The sequence below is a fragment of the Anser anser genome (assembly GCF_964211835.1).
Source record: "Anser anser genome assembly, chromosome: 11".
Classification (NCBI taxonomy): domain Eukaryota; kingdom Metazoa; phylum Chordata; class Aves; order Anseriformes; family Anatidae; genus Anser; species Anser anser.
The window spans coordinates 10811540-10834132 of record NC_139732.1 but is presented as its reverse complement, the minus strand read 5'-3'; the positions used below and the strand labels follow the sequence as shown (position 1 = coordinate 10834132).

At 51.2% G+C, this 22593-nt stretch overlaps 2 protein-coding genes and 1 long non-coding RNA gene across 7 annotated transcripts in view; 2 read left to right on the top strand and 1 right to left on the bottom strand.

Moving 5' to 3' along the window:
- The window catches only part of AMFR (autocrine motility factor receptor), a 28902-nt gene extending 25125 nt beyond the window's left edge, over positions 1–3777 (top strand). For both annotated transcript variants that reach the window (XM_083851862.1, XM_083851863.1), the window contains exons 13-14: positions 573–757; positions 2197–3777. In XM_083851862.1, the coding sequence (XP_083707988.1) occupies positions 573–757; positions 2197–2344 (333 nt within the window). In that variant the 3' untranslated portion in view covers positions 2345–3777. The remainder of the gene's footprint in view (positions 1–572; positions 758–2196) is intronic.
- Positions 3778–5946: 2169 nt separating this feature from the next.
- GNAO1 (G protein subunit alpha o1) overlaps positions 5947–22593 on the bottom strand; it is a 138660-nt gene continuing 122013 nt past the window's right edge. Inside the window, exons 7-8 of one of the 2 annotated variants that reach the window (XM_083851874.1) lie at positions 9870–10023; positions 5947–7870 (exon numbers count right to left, since the gene is read on the bottom strand). In XM_083851874.1, coding sequence (XP_083708000.1) covers positions 7683–7870; positions 9870–10023 — 342 coding nt within the window. In that variant the 3' untranslated portion in view covers positions 5947–7682. Of the gene's footprint in view, positions 7871–9869; positions 10024–12545; positions 18925–22593 lie in introns of those variants that run through there. The other variant, XM_083851875.1, reaches the window with a different exon arrangement.
- On the top strand, positions 7879–12469 carry LOC310905513. 3 transcript variants are annotated; one of them, XR_014589125.1, is made up of 6 exons: positions 7881–8471; positions 8942–9323; positions 9402–9523; positions 9986–10124; positions 10702–10796; positions 11489–12469. It is a non-coding gene; the product is annotated as an uncharacterized lncRNA (long non-coding RNA). The 3 variants fall into 3 exon arrangements; XR_014589124.1 differs by having other exon boundaries at positions 7879–8471; positions 9986–10796; XR_014589126.1 differs by having other exon boundaries at positions 7882–8471; positions 10702–12469.

The window sequence follows — 22593 nt, the reverse complement described above, 5'->3', positions numbered from 1 at the left end:
GCAGGGCCGCCAGCTTCTTTTATTGACACGCTGAGCTTGGGACAGTTGCCAGCCTCGCTCCAGCGGTCCTGACACGTGGTAATTCGGGTGCTGCAGATACTGCTACCGAGGCCTCGTAAAATCCCTTCTCACGCCCACGTCCTCTTTGCAAACACATTTGCTGTTCTTCCCTTACTATGTGGATTTCTGCCTTTTAACTTCTTTACTGTTACGCTGCTTATCAAGTCAGCCCCAGAATCTGGCTGTATCAAATGCCCCGTTTTCAGACAGCATTAATTATGAGTAATTAATGTTTATGTCTTTGAGATCACTTTCAAACATGGCGTACAAGATAGAGCATTATAGAATACAGGCGCTTTGAACGTGTTTTGAATTAGCTTTGTTCTGTACTTTGGCTGGGGCTTTCAAAGGAAGCCAAGGGAGACTCTAGCTTCTTCCAGTGCCTCAGAAAATGACAGTTCTTTGTAGCTTGTTATTTTGATGCAAAGAAGCCCTGTTAGCAAATTTTGCATAGACTTGCGACTTCTTTTCTATAAACTTTTCCTATCTCCTCCTTCCCCTTTTTCTTTTAGACGGAGAGAGTACCACTTGAACTGAACTCAAGACTGGAAGAAATGGTAGAATTCAGCGAAATGGAAGCAGAACCCAGTGAGGCAGAAGATTTTGAAGCCAGGGGAAGTCGCTTTTCAAAGTCAGCTGATGAAAGGCAGCGCATGTTGGTTCAGCGGAAGGAGGACTTGTTGCAGCAAGCTCGAAAGTATGTTCCTCCCTAAAAATCCAGCCTGGCCACTCAGTTACACTTCCCCCAGAATGTTTTTTGAATGAATTATGACCACTGAAAGACTGAGTTGATGCGTAAAGTATTAAGAGGAATGAATACATTGCTACAGCAGGCTCAGGTTGCTGTTTAAGACAACTGTCACTGATAATCCCAGTTTTGAAATAGCGTCATGTGTCGCAGCATGCACACAGCTTCCTAAGTGGTGATCCAAAGCTCTTTGAAATCATAGGATGATTTCTCCAGCTTCAGTGAGCTTTAGTGTGAGCCTGTAGTGAGAGGCCTTGTACCGAGCCCTCTTGTGCACCTTAGTTTATCTCCTAGCTTAGGTGTCAGCCAGCACTGGGTGTGCTGTTGCAGCTGAGTTGACTGTCCGGCACTGCTCTTTGCAAATGCAGAGCAAGAGCCCTGAGCAGTAAGCAGCACAAAAATGACAGACTGCCACTAACTAAAACATGCCAGAGGAGCTCATGATTAACCAGTCAACGCTGTTGAAGGGGGCATGACTGACTCTCTTCTAGCTCAGTTACTAATAGGTCTTGTATGTAGAGTCTTATTTCACATGAGTTAGTCATGTTGGTGAATTTTACTAGCGTCTAGTTGCTGATTTAAAAAAAAATAAGGAAGGAAAAACACTTTGGAGCTGTAGATAAAAATTTTTTAGCATTTGTAACAAGTGTTGTCCCTGCCATTTTATCTCAGGGAGGCCACAGAAAGGGTCTACAAAAAGTACACTGAGTTGTGTCCCTCCCCCATATTGAAATGCTGCCATGTGAATAACTGGGGGTATGATGGCTTTTAACTGTTTATCCCTAAATAGGCTTTCTCCCAAAATAATTTTCTTTCTTTGAAAAATGTTTTTTAGAGAAACAAAAGCATTTTTGATGTTGTGGTTACTAGTTCCTTATTTGTGTTGAAAAGCTGTGGAAGTGCAAACTACTGTATTTTGTCACTACCTGCAAAAATGTGTTGGGTTATTAACTCTGGATGCTGCTTGCTTGTATTTCTGTGTTACCTGAGGCTTTGCAGCTGAAGTGCCTTTCCTGTCAAAGGCTTACTTCTTGTCAGTGACTAGCTTCTTGGGGTAGACACCACCTGGAATGTGGTGGTGGAATAATGGAGACAGATTCGGTAACTCACCTGAAGTCTCATTGAGCTGCTCTGGGTTAAGAGTAGAGCCCAGACCTCTAGAACTGGCTCCCTCTCATATGCACAAGGATCTTGCACTGGGTTTCTCCCACTCTGTGAGGTGTGCCATGGGCTGTCTTTGAGTACAGAGGCTGTGTGTGCTTGCATGGTATTTTCCAGCTTTCAGTATGCCTTAACCCCCACCTTGTTTCCTAGATGTACCAGTTGAGTATTTTCCAGAGCCCAATGAGGTGGGCTCTGCTCACCCATCTTCCTTTCTCCTCTTGTAGGCGTTATTTAAACAAAACCTCTGACGAGGAGTTGACCACAGAGAAGCCCTCGCTGCCTGAGGGAGCCTCCGCCGATCCCGTCACCCTGCGTCGCAGGACGCTAGCTGCTGCCGCCGAACGGAGACTTCAGATGCAGCAAAACTCTTAGCGCTCACTGCTTCTCCTTCCTCCTCCTCCTCGTGAGCAATGTTGAATAAATAAATGAAATACAAAAAAACCCTGCGCTTTCTATACCAGCAGGAAAGTGTCACTTCAGAGTTCAGCTAGCTGTGCTGCCGAGTGAGCTGGCTGCCTCTGTGCTGTATAAAGCATGTGGTCTAATAATGTTTGGACAGCTGACAAATTAACCTTTTTTGTAATATTTTCTATGTGACATTGATCCCCTACACAAACAAAGGCGATTTGTAAACCACGGGCATGATTTCTGCAGCTAGCGTGAGGTGTTAGGCTGACTGCACAGCAGAAGCTGGGGGAAGTGTGTTTGAAATGAGCAGCTCTGGGTGCAGGTCACAGAGGGCACTGGCAAGTTCAGCTTGAGACCAGGGAGAGTTATTCCAAGAGGGGAAGAAAGCTTAGAAATTTGCAGCAAACCCTGCATTAGATGAGCAGGTTCCTGCTCTTAGGTTCCTGCTTGTATCGAGGGTGAATGAAGGGTTCTCTGCAGACCAGCTGGAAGGGCTGGAGCGGTATCGCTGGGAAGTCAGGTCTTAGACTGGATGGAAGCTGTCTAGCTACATAATGTAGTAAAAAATGAAATCATGAATTGTGCAGCAAAGTGCTAATTCGCATTGATTCCAGCATAAACTAGTTTGTTTACCATTGCTGGGCTCTTCTGCACTGGCAGACTTGTAGTTCTGCTCACTCCCCGGGGCCGTGCTATTTTTCCTTGTCTTTTATGGCCAGAAAGAAGTGAGAGACTGGGAGGAATCGAGTGATGAAGAAGGGGCACGAGGGGAGGCTGTAGCCCCTGGCATTCAGTGTTACATTAAGCCGATGGAGTACAATCGAAAAGCCTGCCTATTTCGGACTTCAGAGCAACATGGATGGACTTCAAAGAAGAGGCTGGAGATAGCTCTGATATCTTGCTTTTTTATTTCATTTTTAACCCCACGACTTCACCATGAGACTAGAAGAATTGGGGCAGCTGGGCCTTAGGCAGGCTGCAATCCAATCTGCTAACCTGTGATTTTTCTAAAGAACTTTTGACACGAGATGCACTTGGAACCGGCAATGCTAGCTTGCATAGTTGAATTTTACATGGCAGCGACTTAATTTTTAAATTCCTGATGAGTGAGTTCTAGCATCACTGTCCTTTAGAAGGAGCCCAGTATTATCTAGAATTGTTGGTAACTTTTTTTACTGTTGGTTTTTAGGGACATTTAAAGGTGAACTTAATGAAAGGAGTTGCATTGATGTTTAGGTGAAAATAATTTATTTCAATAAAACTTTTTGGGAAGCCTTACCTTGCAATGCTGTTAGTAAACTTCAAAGAATTTTTTTTGAGATCATTGGTTTTGCTCAGAGCACAGCTGTTTGTTTTTATTGTTTAAAAAAAAATAAAATCTTGGTCAGTGTTGGAAATTGTTTGGAAATTTCTGTAGTTTGTCTTATGTTCCTGGCACATGTTTGGTTTGTAAATGCAGCACTTGCACTTCCGTCGTGACAGGAAGGGGGACCGAAGGGAACACAGCAGCCCGACAGCAGGTAGGGAAGGTTTTTCCAAGCCCTTGGTTGTAGACCAGTTCCTGGGACTGGAATCCAGCCATGCTGTGAGCATGAAGTTGGAATAGAAATAATATCTGGAGGACTGTAAAAATGAAGTGGGGTTTTGAACTGTCCGATTGCCCACCCCAGAATTTATCACCACACACTCAAAAAACTGTTCCCTGATTTCTTACGCCCATGCTGGTGTGGGAAGGTACCAGCAAAGCAGCTGCCCTTGGCCAGCAACCTTCTCCCTTTGTGCTGAGGGACCCTGCTGTGGATTGTGTGAATCTGGTGGCAGCTTTGTGCCCTTCATCATCATCCCGCAGCTGCTCCGAAGCAGATGAGCTTGTCTTGCACAAACCCCTCTTGCTGGGGAGCCTCCAGTGGCTGAGCTCACGGTGGGGGTGAGCAAAGGGGGTGCCTGGTTCGTGTGGTGGAGGTGAGCATCCTGTAGCTGAAACCAGGAGTAGAGGGAGAGCTTCAGAGACCCCTGGGCAATTCCTCATGGATTCATCTCCTCCTGTTGTGTTCCTGACCACCTGTGGGCGGCTTTCCCCTTTATCCTGCTCCCTGGTGGCTCCCTCCAGTGCTGGCCCTGGCCGGCTGCGGGATGGCATCTGAGTGACCTTGGTGCTGAGGGTGTGTTTGGGTAGGGGGGCGGTGATGCTCTCTTGGCTCTGCTTCCCTGGAAAGGGAGGTCATCCAGGGAGAAGCTCGCTTGGCTTTCCCTGCATTGATATGAGCTGTGTCTGTCCCGCCAAAGCACCACAAACAGCAGGAACCATGAAGAAATAACTTCACCGGTGTGGGACTGAGCGCCTGTTCTAGCCCAGCTTCCCTTGCTCCATCCAGTTCTGTGTCCTGGGCAGCGCGGGGTGCACCCAGGGCGGGAGTGACCCCCTTCCTGCAGCCCAGTGGGGTTCAAAAGTGTTCCTCCACCTCCTGGGCAGCTCCGGCTCTGCTCCAGCCGAGCCACCAGCGCCCACTGCCTGCTTCGGGCACGTACCAGGGCCCTGCAGGGTGCCCGGCCTCCGGCACCCCTTGGGCCGTGTGCTCGGTGGGTCTTGGTGCTCCCTGCCCCTCGCTGGGCTTTCTGCTCTGGCTAAGAGCTGAAAACCTGAGTCCTGCACCGGGATGAACGCAGCTGCGGCCTGGGTGAGGCATGAGGGCCTGAGGCCGCGCAAAGCCCCCCTCACGCCCAGCCGCATCCACAGCCAGCATGGCAAGGCTGTCCCATTGCGTCCCCTCCTGTGAGGATGTTGTTCAGGTGTGTTGTACGTCCCCGTTGACACAGGGAAGTCCATCTGTACTTCGGAACTGTGTCCGCTGCTGTCCCAGGCACGAGTGAAGCGCTGAAGCTGGCCAGGATGTCCGTAGGCTCTGCCGTGCACCACACCTCAAGGGTCTTTTCGGAGCCCACACAAACAGCCAGGGGTTGCCGCAGTCCTCAGCTCCGCTCAGCTCCTCCTCGCTGTGCCAGGCCCAGGCGGTTGGGCCTCCCTTGCACAAACAGCAGCTTTATGGGGTGAAAATTGCTTTGCTGCGATTGTCCCCCAAGGCGTGCTCCTGGTCCCCTTAGATGCCTTCTGCTGGCTTCTCTCGGGCAATTTGTGGGGAGTGAGTGAAGCAACCCCTAAAAGTGCCCTCGAGCTCAGTCCTGGGGTTTGCCCTCAGCCCAAACCTGCCCAAAGCCTCGCAGGGGTTGGGCTCTGCTCCCTCGGCCTCCCAGCCCTGTCCAGGTCCAGCAGCAGGCCTGTGAAGGGCCACAGCGGGGTGAAGGCGTTTTTGAATAAAATTACTGTTTGCACGGGGTGGGAGCAACAACCAGGCAGGTCCCACACCCCCAGCCCACAAAAAGCCTAATTTCTTCCTGACCACCCTGCACCAAGCAGCATCGGTGTGGGTTGGTTGTTTCAGCATTGGAAAAAAAGGCGATTTTTTTTTTTTTTTTTCCCATTTTTTTCCTTCCCTTAGAAAGGCAAAGAAAAGCGGGAGTGCGGCGAAAGAAGCAGCCGGAGACGCGGGAGGGGAGAGCCCGGGGTACAGACAAACATTCTCTTTATTGAGCTACACATGAATTTTCCATTAGTCAGAGAAAGAGATTGGCAGTGTGTAATATATCACAGAAACCTCACTGATTGGTAATAGAAAGGCTTAGAAAGACCTGGCGCTTTATATATATATATATAATATTTTTAGTTTCCTCTTTATTTATTCATTTTCTTTTAAACAGGTGTGACTGCTCTTCTTCAGCAAAGATAACTCTTAAAAGTGAAACCGTGAAGACGTCTGGTTACTAATCAAAGTAGAAATGGTGAAGGATTGGTCATGAAAACTGTGGCTTTAATGTAAACACTACATTCGTTTTTTTTTTTTACTTTTTGTGGTTTTGTGTGTTTTTTAAAATTTTTAAATTATTTTCATTCTCTCTTTTTTGTATTTTTGTCTTTTTTTTGTTTATTTTTAAAGTTTTTTTCTTTTTTTTCTTTTTTTCTTTTTTTTTGCAGCACAAACATCCCCACATGAGAGAAAAAACACCATTCACTAAAAGGAAGGACATGGGGTGGGGGGAGGGAGGGAAGGGGGGAGAAAAAAGCAGCACAAAAAAGCATTCACTGGAAAGAGTTAAAAATGAAAATGAATAAAAACAAAACAAAAACAAAAAGCAAAAAAGAAAAAAAATATGTATATATGTATAACCCCTCCCCGAAGCCCCCAAATCAACCCCGAACGGGAAAATAAAGACGCGGAAGCCGATCTGGTGTGAAACACGGGGTTTTTGGGAGCGGAGGTGGAGGCCGGGCAGGGCTGTGCTTCTGGATACGGGCCGGAGGCTGAACGAGGCGCCGGAGCCAGGAGGGGGTGGAAAAAATGGGGGAAAAAACCCCAGAATGGAGAGCGCCGCCGGCCGCACCCCTGGCTCCCGGCTGGGGAGGGATTTACCTAAAGTGAGGTGGAAAATTTAAAAAATGAAACGAAACCAAAAAGCCCCAAAAGAGGGGAGCGAACGCCAGCTCGTCCCTGCCCGCACGGAGGATGCGCCGCCGCGCTTTCTGCCCAAAACAGCCAGGAAAAGGGAAATGGGAAAAGATCTTTTGTTTGTTTGTTTCCCTTTTTAGCTAGGACGCACGGCGAGGAGGGAGTTTTTTTTTTTTTTTATCCTATTTCCCTCTTTTTTTTTTCTTTTTTTTTTTATTAAAAATAACATCCTTGAGCTTCCCGCCGCAGCGGCTGACCCAGGCCGCGGGGCACTGGAAATAAAACCGGTTCATCGTAAGAAGAAGTCAAAAAAGAGAAAAAAACAAACAAACGAACCAAAACTACTGAAAATAACCCAAACCCGCTCAAAGACGCGCCGGGAGGAGACGCTCCCCCCCGAGAGCACCGGCACGGGGCTGTGGGCAGGATCTGGCCCCAGCCCCACCGGGGCGCGGCCGGAGCTGGAGGTGCCCCAAAACCCCCGAGGCGCCCCCAGCTGAGGCCAGGGACCCCCTTCTGCCCACAGCTCTTCGAGACAAACTAAAAAGGTGGTCGTGGATTTGTTTTTTTATATATATATATACGTATATATATAATTTTCCTTATGCCTTTTTATTTACCAACTTGCATGATTATGATTACGATTTTTTTTATTTTTTTTATTTTTATTTTGTTCCTCTCGTTCGGTTTGGTTGTTTCTTTCGTTTCACTTGGTGTGTGTAAGTGTGTGTGTGTCGGTGTGGCCGCGTCGCTTCTCTTCTGCTTTGCCCCTCTCCCTGCGCCGCCGCCGCCGCAGGGGCTCAGTACAAGCCACAGCCCCGCAGGTTGTTGGCGATGATGATGTCGGTGACGGCGTCAAAGACCACCTGGATGTTGTTCGTGTCCGTGGCGCACGTCATGTGGCAGTAAATCTCCTTGTTGGGCGAGCGGTTTTTGCTCTCGAATTGTGCTTGGATGTAGGCGGCCGCGTCCTCGTAGGTGTTGGGACCTGCGGGCACAGGGGGGGACAGCGCGGGGGCGTCAGGGACAGGCACCGCCACCCCCCTGCCATGCTGCTGGAAAAATATTTTTTCTCAGAAAGAGCAGGCAAAACCCCTTTTTGTCCTTTTTTTTTTTTTTTTTTAAACCCAGGTGAGATTTTTTTCCAGCAGCCCCTCACAGTGGCCCTGGGCCTCAGTCTCGCTCCCCAGCATCCAAGGGGGCAACACACCAAGGCCCCCCCCCAGCACCCCGGTGCAGGCAGGCACAACACCCATAGGTGCTGCCACCCCAAGCTAGGAGCAGGGGCTGCCCTTTCCCCCTTATTCCTCCCCTTTCCCCCAGTTCTCCCCCATTTCCATCCCCATCTACCCCTTTTCCCCCGGCATTTCCCCATTTTCCCCGTCTGCCCCCCTTTCCCCCTCTTTTTCCCCCAAATCACGAGCACCTGGGCTCTGCCACCACCACCTCCCTCCCCAGGTGTCGTTGCTTTGCCCTCCTCGCCACGCTCCTCTATTTCCCCCCAGCGGAGGGAGGCAGCCCCCAGCTGCCCCTGCCCGGGCTGGAGGGCTGCTCGGTGGTCCCCGAGGGACACTCGTCCTGGCACCACGGTGAGTCCCTGCAGCACATCCCGTGGTGCACAGGGGTGAACGGCCGGGGGGCCGCGTGCCCCCCGGTCAGGCAGGCAGGGGCTGGGAGCACTGGGTGCCCTCTCCAGCATCGCCCATGGGTGCCCTTAGGGGGAAGCTGGGGCTGACCAGGAGCTTGATTCAGGAGTTTGGTATGAGTGAGGGGCAGCCCGTGGGGCTGGAGTCCCTCGAGGACACGTTGCTGTCTGTTTGCTTGGCCCCTTGGGGAGTTTTGCTTCTCCAGCATGGGCTGGGGGGGACAGAAGTTTGAGCCAAAAAATGTGCATTATCGCATTAAGCTGCTTACGGCAGCGAGAGTGGCTGTGCCTGGCCCCTCGCGGAGAGCCACAAAGCCTGAATTATGCCCCTGAAATCGCCTTTGGAAGAGCATCTATTATCTGGAGATTTATTTTCCTCTTCTGGCTTGATGCTTCCCCTCTTTCCCGGTGCAGGTGGCGGCTGAAGACACAGGGAGGTGACCGGGTGCCACCAGGCTGCCTCCTGTTGGGGCAGAAGGAGCTGGGAGGTGCCAAAAAGCTCCCAGGTGGCTTTCAACATCCCAGCCCGTGGCCCAGGAAAGAGAAGGGGAAATGCTGCTGCATGCTGGCGGTGCTGTGAAGCCTCCAGGGGATGCTGGTGCCTCGTGCTGCTGGGGGCTGGGGCCAGCCCCTGGGGTGCTGGTGCCCACTGTGGGCACTGGGTGAAGCTGCTGACACCAAGTGTTGTGAGGGGTGCTGGAATTTCTCAACTGGAACTTATTTTTTCCTCAGAAAAACAGAATCAGAGTGGATTTCTTTCTACAGCACTTCCTTGATTCCATTTCCTCTGAGCTGGGTTGGTTTCACTTATGAACTGGTACAATTTTTGTGTGGTTTCACCCATTTCTGTTGTGACAGGGCTCTTCTCTTCCAGGAGTGTGCCCCGTGTGAGGGGACGCAGGTGGCAGCCTGGGCTTTGAGGCCCTCGCGTCTCCGCTCCTGCAGCCGCGCTCCAGGCCCTGTCAGCAAACCCTAGGGAAGGCCGAGCGTCCTCTGGTGGGTCTCGTGGTGTTGGTTTTCCTCTCTTGCCATGACCAGTGCTTTCCCTTCACTGGCTTTCCTTGCTTTTCTCACTCCCCTTGGTGGGACTGCCAGGGTCATGCTCTGGAGAGCCGCTGTTCCTCTGGGGATGCATCCGGAGCCCTCTGTCCTGGCAGCTGCTCTCGCACCTTTGCCACAAGAATTCCCCGAGCATGAGACACAGCTCAACCCCAAGAGATGTCCCTTGGGGTGCTGGGGCCATCTCATGCACTTGGAGGTGGGCAGTGCTATCGCCGCCCTGTGAAGGCGATCGGTGCCCATCTCCCCCCTCCCCGTGGTGCGGCGCGGCCCCGGCACGTACCTGTGTATTCGGGGAAGCAGATGGTCAGAGGCGACTTCTTGATCTTCTCGGCAAATAGGTCTTTCTTGTTGAGGAAGAGAATGATGGAGGTATCAATGAAGAATTTGTTGTTACAGATGGAGTCGAAGAGCATGAGAGATTCGTGCATGCGGTTCTGCATCAGGGAGCACGTGGGGAGGAGAGAGAGGAGAGAAAGGCAAAGAGAGAGAAAGAGTTAGAGGAGAGGAGGACTTCTTCTTCCCCCACGCTGAAACGGTTAGAAAGCAAAACCTCACAGTGAGACAGTGCTGGGCGTGAGCTGGTGGCACGGGAAGGGGAGGTCGTGCTCCTCCCGGCTGCAGCACAGGACAGGCGTGGAGGCCGTGGCTTGTCCTGGGCCTCCCTGCCGGCTGCTCCAGCAGAGGCTGGTGCCGGGGTTTCAAGAATTAGTGGGGGGAAGAAAATCATTTGCTCATCATTCTCCTAAAGAGAGGACTGGGGGAGGGGGCTGCAGGCTTCTGGCCTCACCTGTGTCCCTTTGGCACCCCTGGAGCGTTGCTTGTGGAGGCTAAATGAGGGGCAAACAGCCCCGGGGCTCAGCACCAGCAGCACCCTGTGATGGCTGGAGCAGAGCCATCACGGGGACAAGGACTGGGGCAGGTCCTGTCCCTGCTGGGCCCTTCTGCCCCTCGTGAAGCCTTCCACCTCTGCACACACCGCGGTGGAGGCCGAGTGGCACCAAGGAGCCCAGAAGGGTGTGTGCGGGCTGTGCCATGGAGGAGCCTTAGCAGGGACATGGAGGCAACTGCTAAGACCTTTTTTCTTTCTAATTATCCTTAATGTGTGAGCGAAGCCCCGCTTGGAGCCTGGTTTCCCCATGCTACAGGAGCTGTTGCCAGAGAGGAGGCAGAGCGGACAGAGGGAGAGGAGAGAAGGAGGCGAGGCGAGGTGAGGCTCCTCTGCCAGGTCGGCCCCAGCAAGTGGAGGCTCGGAGGCAGCCGCACGCCGCTGGTAGTGAGCGGGGAGGGAAGGCAAGGCACAGCTCTCAGATCCATCTCCATCATTAACTTACTCTGGAAATTAACACGAAGCCATTCCCAGCTGCTCCATGGCAAAATCCAGGAGAAGCCTCAGGCACCGCAGTGCTCGTGGACACCCAGCACAGCCAGGGTGGCTCGGGCTTGCCTGGATTCCTGAGAGCACACGTGTTTCCTAATGAAATGATGACCCAATTACACATTTTGGAGTTTTCCATGAATGTTTTATTAGTGAGTCATTTTCTTAGCTACACTCTGACTGCAGCTTTTGCATGCAAAATTTAGCAGATGTCTGATTTCATCTTGAAAAGCTTTGAGATTACGCTGTTGTTTCCTTGGCAAGGAGTAGCTGTGAATGCCAAGTAGTCGCTTTCCAAAGCTTCTGGACCTCATTTGATCCTTATCCTTTTTTTTCTTTTTAAAGAATTTTTTCATGGGAAAGCAGGAAAACCACCACAAATGGATGTGGCTCTTCTTGCCTTGACCGAGTGGCCTTTGCAAAAAATGCTGGGTCTTGAGGTTTTGGTGGCAAGTAGCTGGGTGTGTTTTAGTTGGTTTTAGTTCTTTGTTCATCACGTTTTGTTCCATAAATGTGTGTTTCAGCTGCTCTTCCAGCACCACTCCTTTCCTTAACAAACAAAGGATGCGCCTGGGGGAATCCAAGCCCCAAATGCAGAGAAAACCCTGGTAACTTCCGAGCCCTGGATATCTGAGCAGGATGGCATCCCAGAAGAGAGATCTTAAGGGATCCTGCATACAAATACCCAAAGACAAACCCCTTCTCCCTGAGCTGGTCGTTGTCCTCAGAGCTGGTCTGAGATCCTGCCTGGGCTGCAGGCTCGGAGGTACGGGAACTGCTGAGGCCAAGTCCAGCTGAAGTTACACCACTGAAAACCGGTGAAGTAAACAGGAATAACATCTAATTTCCCATGTTCAGGCTGATAGAAAATTTTCCCTTGCTGTCTTCAAGTTTGTATTTGTGCTTTCTGTTTCTTGCCTCCAGCGATGGAAGCCCTTTGGTTCAGACACAAAAGAACAAACTGACACGGGAGTTATTTTGAAGGGACCAAGAGGTGCTCCAAGTATTGTGTCACTGCAATGGGGAGAAAGCACGACTTACTGAAATGAACCAGAAATAGCTCTTTTGTCGCTGTGCTTGCTGATTGATGGAGGAAAAGCAATACAAAACTTGCTGCTTGTAACAGATTTGCAACCACGGCACAGGAGGAAAGCTCGGGGAAGCGGGGACACTGCCAACAAGCAAAGGAACACCAGCCATGCTGCCTGCTGCCCACATCACCCCCACTTTATTTAAATGGCTTTCATGCAGGTGTTTGAATCAGATAAAACATCACAAATGTCAGATCTTTAAGGCAGAAGGGGTCAGAGTGCAGGTGGCTGCTCTCATGCCCCGGTGTTGTCGCGCTTGGCAGCGAGTGGCACAGATACAAAGGCAATCACTCACCTTTTGGGCTGATCCTTTTCAAATTCCTTATTGCCAGTTGAGTGAGGCTGGGATGGACAACTGACATGGGCCGGACAGACAGACAGATGGTCTGCCATGGCTTCGGCAGTGCCACAGGATGGTGACAAACAGCACGGAGCAGCAGGGCCGAGAAAAAGCAGCACACGCTCAAGGGAGACACAATAAAACCCTCTCACACTAGAAAAGAGCTGGCACTTTATTAACATTTTGTAACTAATAAATACATTACCGACAGCCAATAAATTATTACACTCGCTAACGCTCTATTAAACCAACGGACAGTCACTCTTCGTACAAAATTACAGTTAATACAGGCCGGGCCATCGAACATGCAGGAGGAACGGTTCAACGGGGAGGCAGCACGAGGAAGCCCCCGGCGATCCGTCGGGAAGAGGTCGGTGGCGGAGAGGGGACAGCGGGCAGGGCGGCCCGGAGGCACGGTGACGGTCACTGTTCCCTTGTTGAGCTGGAGGGAGGGGAAAGGGAGGCGAGGGGAGAGGGCTGTGGGTGTTAAATCAGGGAATGGGGTTTTAATGGGGTGGTGCCTTGTCTTTAAACTTGATGCGCGTGTGAGGCGGAGAGGGTGAGGCTGTCCTGGGTGAGCTGTGGTCCTGGAGCTGGGCTGGTCTGGGGGAATGAGGGGGTCCCAGAAAATGAGAGGGGTTGGCACGGTCCTGGGGAGAGGGTGGTGAGGGACCTCGTGCTGGTACCTGCTGTGCTCCCCTCTCCCCACCTGGAGCCCTGCATTCGGGGGCAGAGCCTCCTGCCAGTGCCACGGGGCAGCCAGGATTTGGTTGTGAGAGTAATATTAAGGCTCTGTCAGGGTGTGCGATGCAGCTGTGGCTTCTGACTTTTTTTGGGGGGTGCAATATTGCAAATCACAGAGAGAGAGAAGGTCCCAGCAGGGGACCTGAGCTGGCTTCTCCCAGCTGCAGGGTGCCAGCTGGGAAGCTCTGGTCCTCCTACAGCCGATGCACCAGCCTTCAAGGGCCAGCACGCGTGCCCTGCCATGGGCAGCACAGATTAAGATCTCCCCAGAGAGCCCCCAGGCTGCTGGCTTGGACACGAGCAGCCCTGGGAGAAATCCCTCTACATAGCCACGTTCTCAGCACAGCTTCTTATATAGGTCACATACCTGTATCTGTCAGCATCAATTACATCGTGCCATCGCAGGCGCTCAGAAATTATCATGTACAAACGAGTCTTGGTGCTTTTGGGAGTGTTTCTGTCTGCTCTTTCCTCGGGGGAAATGGAGGCAAGACCATGGTCTGCCCTTTTGGGCAGCCTGTGCTGGGGATGTGCTGGGCTGTGTGTGATGGGGTCGGGAGTTTCCTGGCTGGTTCAGGGTGGTGCTGTGCAGCACCGTCCCTGCTGACCTGGACACTTCCATTAATGGGTATGTCACGCTCCTTGGAAATGGCTGGGGAGTTTTTGGTCATAAGCCTGAAGCCAAACCTGGCCCATGACAAAGACACGGATGTAACAGTGCTACTCTCATCTAACAGAGCTGATGCTCAGCTTCGTTCCCAGGAGCTCTGCCACAAATATCTCGCATGCCATGGTGTGAGGTCTGGCAAACTGGGGTGATCTGGCAAAAGGACATCTTACGGTGCTAATCCTCACCTCTTGGGGACTGCTCCTGGCCTGGAAGCAAAGCTCGTTCCATGCCATAATCAATTAAAACCATCAGATATATTTTAGCACGTTACAGTATCGGCTGCTCTTGTTAATACTTCTGGTGTCCTTTAAAACAAAATCATGTGTCCTGAGGACATCCTCCGAGGCCGTCCTCCCCTCTGTGGAGGTCCAGGCTGTGGTCCAGCTCTGGAGCCTGGGGTTTGCCTGCATCGTGCTGCACCTGGACCCTGTACCTGCGCCTCGCTGAGAAAGTAAGGAGAGCCACAAGCAAGGATGAGAGCAAGCAGCGAATTCTCACGAATTCCTGAGAGAAACAGGAGTACTGGGAAGCATTTTTTGGAGGCTGCTGGGGCACCGCAGGAGGCAGCAGGGATGGGCCTGCAGATAGGCGGCCAGATGGCCCCGCAGAGAGCTTGCACTTCCCTGGGCCACCCGTGAAAGCCAGAGCATGGTAAGAAAAAAAGCTGGCCTTTGGGATAGGGAGCTGTATGTGCAGGTGTGCTTTCCTGGCCTGTCTTTATTGCTGTAAGCCCCACTACTGCTGCCTCCTCTGTGAGGTGGTTGCACATCCCAGTGCCTCATCTATGGGTTCATTACAAGCTTTTCCTTCCACAGGTTTCTCTATTCTGTTGAAATTGCTCTTTAAATAAGGGTCCTATGGGAATTTTTTCATCTTGTGTATCCACACACCCAACCATCTCGTTGCTGATGGAGCACGAGGACAGTTTCTTTCTTTCTGCTGCTGCCTGAAGCTCACTGTGACTTGTCAGAGCTGCTCTGAGCGTGGTGCCACGTGGATGCTGCTGTTGGGCCGGGTCCTTAAAACCTGCATCCATCGAGCCTCCAGCAGGCATGCCGAAATCAGGCACCGTTTGCACGTTCCCCCGTTAGCTCTGAAGGGCAGCGAGGTGTACACGCAACGTTTCTAGGCAATTCCTGCAAGGACTGCCAGGGTTGAGGACTGAGAAAAAGCACTGGGCAAAAACTGCCTGCGAAAGGCACATCTGTCAGAAAGGGCCTGGGAGGGATGCAGAAACCCAGCGGTGAGTAATGCTTTGGCAGGCATTCTTGGAGACAAAAAAAAAAAAAAACTATACAAGGCCATCAAGTGGGAAAAATAGTAGTGTTTAACACTGAAAGCATTTCATCTTTCAAACACCGTTTCAAGCCTTTGTCAGTTAATCCTCCCGACACTTCTGTGAGGGAGGGAATGTCAGCAGCAGCAGCTGAAATGAAGCTTTAGATGTACAATATGCCAAAGAAAATGAAAGAAAAGGCTCAGTGTGTCAACATTTCCTCCTCTTTTTCTCCCTTGTGTCCCTGTGGAGTGCCAGCCAGGGATGATAACCAACTGCCTGGGGATGCTGCCGGGGCTGGGTGGGTTTGCACCTCCTGGTCCCCTTTTGGGCTGCCCAAATCCAGCCCAGAGCAGGGTGCGAGAGCACCCAGCAGGACTGGTGGCACAGCTGCATTTAGCAGAGTTTGGGGTTAATTCAGATTTTCTTCCCCAAAATATTCCTGCATGCTTCATGCTGGAAACTCCTGGAGCTTTGGCTTGGTGCTGCCTTCGCTGGGGACAGCTTCTGTTACTTGCTGAATCGGAGGAAATGTCACGCACAGCGAGGGGTGGAAATAAAAAGCCTCCCAGCTCCTAGAGCTGCTGATCAAATTATTCTGATGAAGCTTCATAAAGCGCTGCTTTGCTGCCCGTGTAGGCACCAGTGCGCTGCTGTACACAGTTTCACCATGGGTCTGGCAATAACGTACGCTTTAGGTGTCAAATGTAACTAATGTTCAGCTTTCTAGCCCTGATCTCGATGCTCGGTGCACGTGTACATCGCCTGAGCAAACTCCAGGAGCATCCCTGTCGACCTGGGTCCCTCCAGCTAACTTCCTGCCACCTTCCATGGCAGGAGCACCGTCCCACTGCTGTTGTGCCCTGCCTTGAAAAGCAAAGTAAGGAGCTGAGTTAATTTGATAACGTCAGCCTGCCGTGCAAGAAGAGGGCTCTGCATTGGGCGGAGGAGAAGTTTGCAGGGGGAGACCTGAGTCCTGCGTATTTCTCTTTCATATTCAGTGCTTGTTTATGCACTCAACTCTTCTTCCTGCAAGAACAAGCAGGCTCATGGCATTTTACTGTCATTCCCTTGGCTTTAGTCTTTCAGGATGAGAGCTCAGCATGCCTAGAAATCTTTCCAAGGTTGGGGCAGGCAGCTGGTACCTCCTAGGGAACCAAAGAGAACTGGGCACGTGTTGAAAACCCTTGAAAACCCTTTCTTTGAGAATCTTTCCCCGTGACTCTGAAACTCCTGAGCTAAAACAAAGACAGCTACGTGCACGTGCCTTGCGTTCAGGGGTCCTTGAGCTGATGGCTGGGTAGCAGCGTGTTGGCACTACGTGGAGGGGCTGGGGGCTGACTCTGCCAGCAGAATTTTAAGGCTGAGATGGTGAAGAGAAAGGTGGCTTGTGCCAGAGCAGAGACCTGGTGTTATGGCTGGGAGCGTCCAGAAGAGGTGCAGCGAGCCCTCCCTGTGCAATATTAAACAGTTTTATAATTACATGCTAATTAAGGCGTTGCTGACAGAGCTATGAGCCACGCGATGGGGTTAGGTGGGTGAGAGCCACCTTGTTTTCCTCCTGCCCTGCATCCTGGGGTTCTGTCAGACACCTCACCAGCACCATCCCTGGAAGAGCACAACCTCAGATGGCAAAAGCCCTCCAGCCTCCCGGGAACGCTTCTCTTCCCATCTTCCCTTCCTCCCTGCTGCCTCAACCTGCCTCATCTCCCTTCTGCAACTTCTGCCCCAAACCGAGCCCCCCAGACCCCCGGCTCCGGTCCCCTCTGTCCCTTCCCACCTGCTCCTCACCCTGCCTCCCTCACCCCCGCTCACCTGGCCCCTTGCCTTTGGGCTGTGTTGCTTTGGCCTGCTCTCACGTCACCTCTCCTGGGTGGGCACAGCAAGAAAACAGCTATTCTCCTGCTCAGACGTGGCACTGGAGGAGTCCCAGACCTCTCGAGAGCTGAAAGCAAGCCCTGGTGGGGGCTCTGAGGAGAGCGCAGCTGGACTCGCGGCTGTCCTGGAAAGACTCACGCTCATGGACTTTCACGAGAGGCAGGGAAGGAGCTAGGAGGTGGCTGTCTCACTTTTGGGGTGGACTATTAAGGGTCCCTCTGTGTTCCCAGAGGTCACACCTGACCTCTCAGGCTCCCCCTCCAACTTCACCCCATCCAGCAGCACTTGGAGCTTGTGGCGATGGCAGGCCACACGTGCCCCAGCCCAGCCTTGCTCATCCTTCTCTTTGTGCCCACACCTTCTGTCATGCTGGGTGCTGCTCTTGTCCTTTCCACACCTTCCCCCCTGCCTTTCCTTCCCTCCTTTCCTCTCTCCCTTGCACTTGTCCTTCCTACTCCATCGCTTGGCACAAATCAGCTCCCTGAGCCTTCCCTCCCCGTTAATAAACCATCCCTCACGCTTTGGATACGGGTAAAGAGGTGACGTGGTGGAGGCACTAAACCTGGAGCCACCTCTCCTGGATGCTCAGGGAGGAGGTGACACAAGCCGCCTGCTTCTGCTCAGCCAGGAGGCTCCAGTGGGTGACTTAGGGGCATTTACATGAGCGAGGAGTCGGCATGAGCCGAAGGGATCCCTCGCACCCCACCATCACCCAAGCCTGGTAAGGTTTCCAAAATCACCCCTCTACATTTTAGGTACGTGAAGGTCAAACCCTGGCTTTGTGGGGACAGCGAGGGCTGTGCTTTGCCATGAGCATCCCTGGTGCCAACTGTGGTGCGCACACAGCCCCGAATGGGACACATCCTGCCTCAATTGCATGGCACACAGGGAAATCCCCGTCACCTGCTGGCCATGGGCATCCTCACAGAATCATCTAGGTTGGAAGAGACCTCCAAGATCACCATCCTCGTTACAGCCCAGCCCGCTCCGTGCAGCAGCTCAGCCGGACAGGAGTAAGATCCGGGTTACTGAAAACACTAGGCAGATTTTAACGTTAATTTTGGAAAACTGGAGGTAAAACTGTTATTGGTAATGAATGTTTTTAGGCAATGCTTAGTAGGTTTTGTTACTGCGTCCGTCTTAGACGCCAGCAAAACTCGGTATGGCTGTTTCACTTGTTCAAAGAGCTGGCTGAAAAAAGGGAGAATATACAAAGCCAGGCTGCTGGGGCTGCGTTCAGCACTGGCCCCTCTGGCTTTGGGGTGGGAACTGGAGCCACAGGGTACCTTCAAAATGATCACGTGTCTAGTACTTCTCAAACAAATAGTAATTGTGAAAAAAGATAAATAAGGAGAATTACAAATATCCCTTAATTTCAAGGAAAAAAAAGACATTTTGGTTCCAAACTATGCTGTTGCTGACAAGTATTTTAAGGCTTTGAGTTTTTCTTTTTTTGTAAATGGAGTATTTCTGGCTTTTGGCAGTTGAAATGCACTTTGTGGGAAATGTATTAGCTCCCTCTACAGCACTGTGAATTGGAACGGAAGAGTAGAAAGAGGCAGCGAGGGGAATTCACCCAAAATAAACGAAAACAAAACCAAACAGGGCTGGGGGAAGGCAGAACTTGCTGCGGAGTTTCCTGGGGCAGAAGGAGGGGTTTACGTACTCCTTCCTCATCGCTTTCCGAGGAGGAGAAGAAGAAAGAGAGAGGACCTGTCCGCGGGACTGCGGGCGCTCCTGGCGGCTGCAAGGAGAGGAGGGGAGGAGAGGGCTTTAGTAGAGTCCGCATCCCCGCAGGTTGTTGGCAATGATGACATCCGTGACGGCGTCGAAGACGAACTGGATGTTGTTGGTGTCGGTGGCGCAGGTGATGTGCGTGTAGATCTCCTTGTTGGGGGACTTGTTCTTGCTCTCGTACTGAGCCTGGATGTAAGCCACTGCCTCAGTGAAAGAGTTGGGGCCTGCGAGAGAGCCGAGACGAAAGGAAAAAGAGCAAGTTAAAGCAATCCCATAGCCCTACATCTGCAGGGTGAGGGTCAGCATCTGCTAACACCACGAGCAGCACGCCGTGTAGGAATGAGGGGGGCTTGCAGGGATTGTGGGGGTCCAGCTGCCACCACATGCAGGGAACTTGTCCCAAGGACGGGCACTGCTAACAGCCCGTGGTGCTGCAAGGAAGAGGATGCCTCCACCTCGGCCGTCTCATCCCTGGTTTTGTGCGGGGCTGCTGTTCGTCATGCACAGAGGTGAAATGGGTGAGGGAGAGGGGGCTGGCTATTAGGAAACCTATGATGAGAAAACCAAAACAAACTCCTCATGATGGTGACAAAAAAGGACTTAAAAAAACCTGCCAGGAATGTGGTAAGTACTAGGCCTGGTGAAAAGGTTGTCATTTTTTTCCTTTTTTAGACTTTTTTTTAAATTAAAATTTCAGCTTTAAATGGAAAAGAGCAGTTAAAACATCCACAAATTGAGGACAGCAATGGTAACCGTGTCCTCCTTTCCCTGAACTGCTAAGAGAAAGCGACATGAAAAGATCCAAACTGTGTTACAGAGAAAAGTGATATTTTTTTCCCCAGAAAATGCTAATTCAAAATCTCATTTTTTTCATGAATTAGAATCGCAGCACCCCCTGCTAAAGCAGTGGCTAAAATCATGCCACGAGGAGTTGCGTGTTTTGATGTACATAGGTGTCTGTGCCAAACCCCAGCTCTTACACACCAGGTTTTGTGTTAAAAAGCTCACAAGTGGCCACACAACAGAGAAGATCCTTTTTCATCTGGGCAGACTCGACACTGGCTAACACACACACAAATCCCCCGGGGCACGTGCTTAGACCTGGTCAACCTAACTTCTCCTGGCCCTCGGAGGGACCCAAGCTGGCGGGACCCTCGATGGTGCTTTAGTGGTGGGAAATGTTGGTAGGGGCTGGAGAGAACATGCTGGAAGTCAGACGAGCAAAATACCAGGAGCAGGCTGTTGCACAAGGATCGGTGTAAAGAATTTGGGACTAGATCCACATACAGTATGCAAACGGGAGGCTATTTTATGAAAGGGAAGTTGGGCGCTCAAAGACCTGAGGATTTATATCCCTTCTGAGCTAGCAGGGAATCACTAACGCCAGCTTGGTTTAAAATGTGCCCTGGATTCTGCTGTTGCTTTGCTTAGTATTGTGGATTAGTTAAAAGCATGGGTCAATTAAGGGGATGGAAACAGTCAGTGCTCTAGCATGCAGCTAGCGAATTTGTGAATGCAGTCTTCTAATAATTCTCTGTCAGCAGAACTAATGGACATTAGAAACTTCATTTATTAAAAGCATTTTGTGTAACCGACTTTTGATGTTAGAAGCCCGCCTGTTTGATTTATAGGCTTTCATCAAATATTTCTTTTTAGCTCCAGGGCAACTTTGCCCTTAATGCTGCTTTTTCACCATGCCACAAGGCCAACTGCGGGCATTTCTTGGTGGGCTTTCTTTGATATGTACAAAGCAGACTTTTGAGGGCCTCATCCTCCAAGCCTACCCTGGCTGATTCCTTCCTGGCCGAGAAGCCGTGGTCAGCATAGCACGAGGGAGAGAGCTGAAGGAATCTGCCTGGGTCTAAAGTCTGGGCTTAATGTTAGCACGTGCTAACCTCTGTCTTGTAACAGGACTGCTGGGTGCCTCTGGGTGAGGCATTCCTCACCACTGGTTCGCCTCCCTGTTGGACCAGCAGCAGGACTTTCAGTGCCTCAGTGGAGAACAGGAGGGGTGTTTTAAAAGGCTGAGGGGATAAGCTTGCAGCTCAGCTCTCATTTTCCTAAAGAGGAGTGCTGCTGGGGAGTCACCTCCTTCTCCACCACTGCCCCATGCCCAAGCCCAGCCCTCTGCAGTGGTACAAGAGATGAGAGCTCTGGGGCTGCCATTGTGATGAGTCCCAGCCTCCAGAATGGCACTTTGAGGAAATTTAACGCATGTCTGGGGTACTCCGAGCACTGGGAAGGATTGCTTTGGTTCACTGCCTCGTACTGAAGAGCTCTAGAAGCAAGCTATGTTTGTTTTCCTCTGCTGAGAACTTAGCCACGCGTGTACCAGGGTCTGCCTCCCACATTGAACTCATCTCTTGAGCTGGAATAACTTTGGGATGAAAAGTTAAATATGAGACTACAATCCCTGCTGCTCTAGTATCTCGGCCATCAGAAGCTTCTAAGAATATTATTTCAGTGTGGGGTTACTGGGAGACTGCAGCAAAGATTAACAAAATCAGGTCCACAAAATGTAAAGAAGAAAGAGTGAAAGGTACAGGTTCACTTCATTGCGAAAAGGGATAAAAGGAAGAAGGTATAATAAAAATCTTCCAGTATAAAAAGTGCAGCTATAAAGAAGATGGTGTGCAGCTGCTCTACAACCCATCCAAAAGAGGGCAAGCAATGACCTCCTCTGCAACCAAGAAAAATTTGGGGCTGGCACTATTGTGAACTGTAAAGACTGTGAAATTTCCATTATTAGATCTTTAAGACAAACGTGCCAGGAATATTTTGGTTCTGTCTGGACCAAGGGGACAAGTAGCTGGCCGAAATGTGGTGGCAGTGACAAACTCCCAAACCTTCCCCAGAGAGGAAGCCTATAGATGTTCTTCTGAACTCAGTCGGAGTCATTCAGCTCCACGTTCATCTCCCATTCAGCCTGAAGGAGCAATGGTGGATCGCTCCTGCCTATTTGTAGGGAAAATCCAGTGCTTAGTGATAGGAAGCTCTGGTTAATAATTTGCTGGCCTGCCCAGAAATGTGACACTCTTGGTACTCCCGGCTCTCAGCTACGTTTTCTGACAAAGAGATCTGGTTCTCTGTCTGTCAGCTTGATTCATCTGGATGTCTCTGGTGAGCTTAAATAATTCATGACGATAAAAGTTTAGTTTTATGCTATCTCGGAATGGTAATGAGGGTTTGTGGAAGCTGGCGTGATGCAGCGGGAAGCAGCAGGGTGCAGCTGCAGACTTTGCATGGGTGATGTATGCTCGTCATTAGCGGGTCAGATGCCAGGCAGCCAGCAGGAGCGAGGGCTTCTTGCACGCTGCCCTGTTGCAGAGCACCGGCTCTGATCTCCGAGTATCATCACAGTCTCTTTCTCCCCAGCGAGGCGCAGGGCATGGCTTGCCATGGCTCCTCTGTGCCTGCACTATGGGTTACAAGGTGTGTGTGGCCGGTGCACAAGGAAATCAAGCACCTTGTCTGAATCTGCATTTAACTGGAAGAGTTTTTGTGTCCGGATGCTTGATGTAAGCAAGCCTGAGAGTGAAACTGGGGGTTCTCCTGAACTAATGGGTCAAAACTTCTACAGCTTGGGCTGAAGAAAGGAAGCTGTGGGACCTGCTGTCTGTGTGCCAGAGAGCTTGTGGCCCTTTGGTAGTGGGCAGGAGTCACACTGGGATCCTTGCTGACCACAGGAGACCGTGATGGGTTCAGAACCAGCAAAACTTGGACTCCATCTGTGGGCAGCCTAACAAACCCTGTCCCAGAGACCAACTACCTGTTTGTAATGGTTAAGCTCACTGTGCCTTTCTGCCAGACCTGCAAGAGGGATCATAGCTGGGGCTGGATACCAGGCCACAGGTCCTAGATCTAAGCCATCCTTGTGCTTTACGTGGGCCACT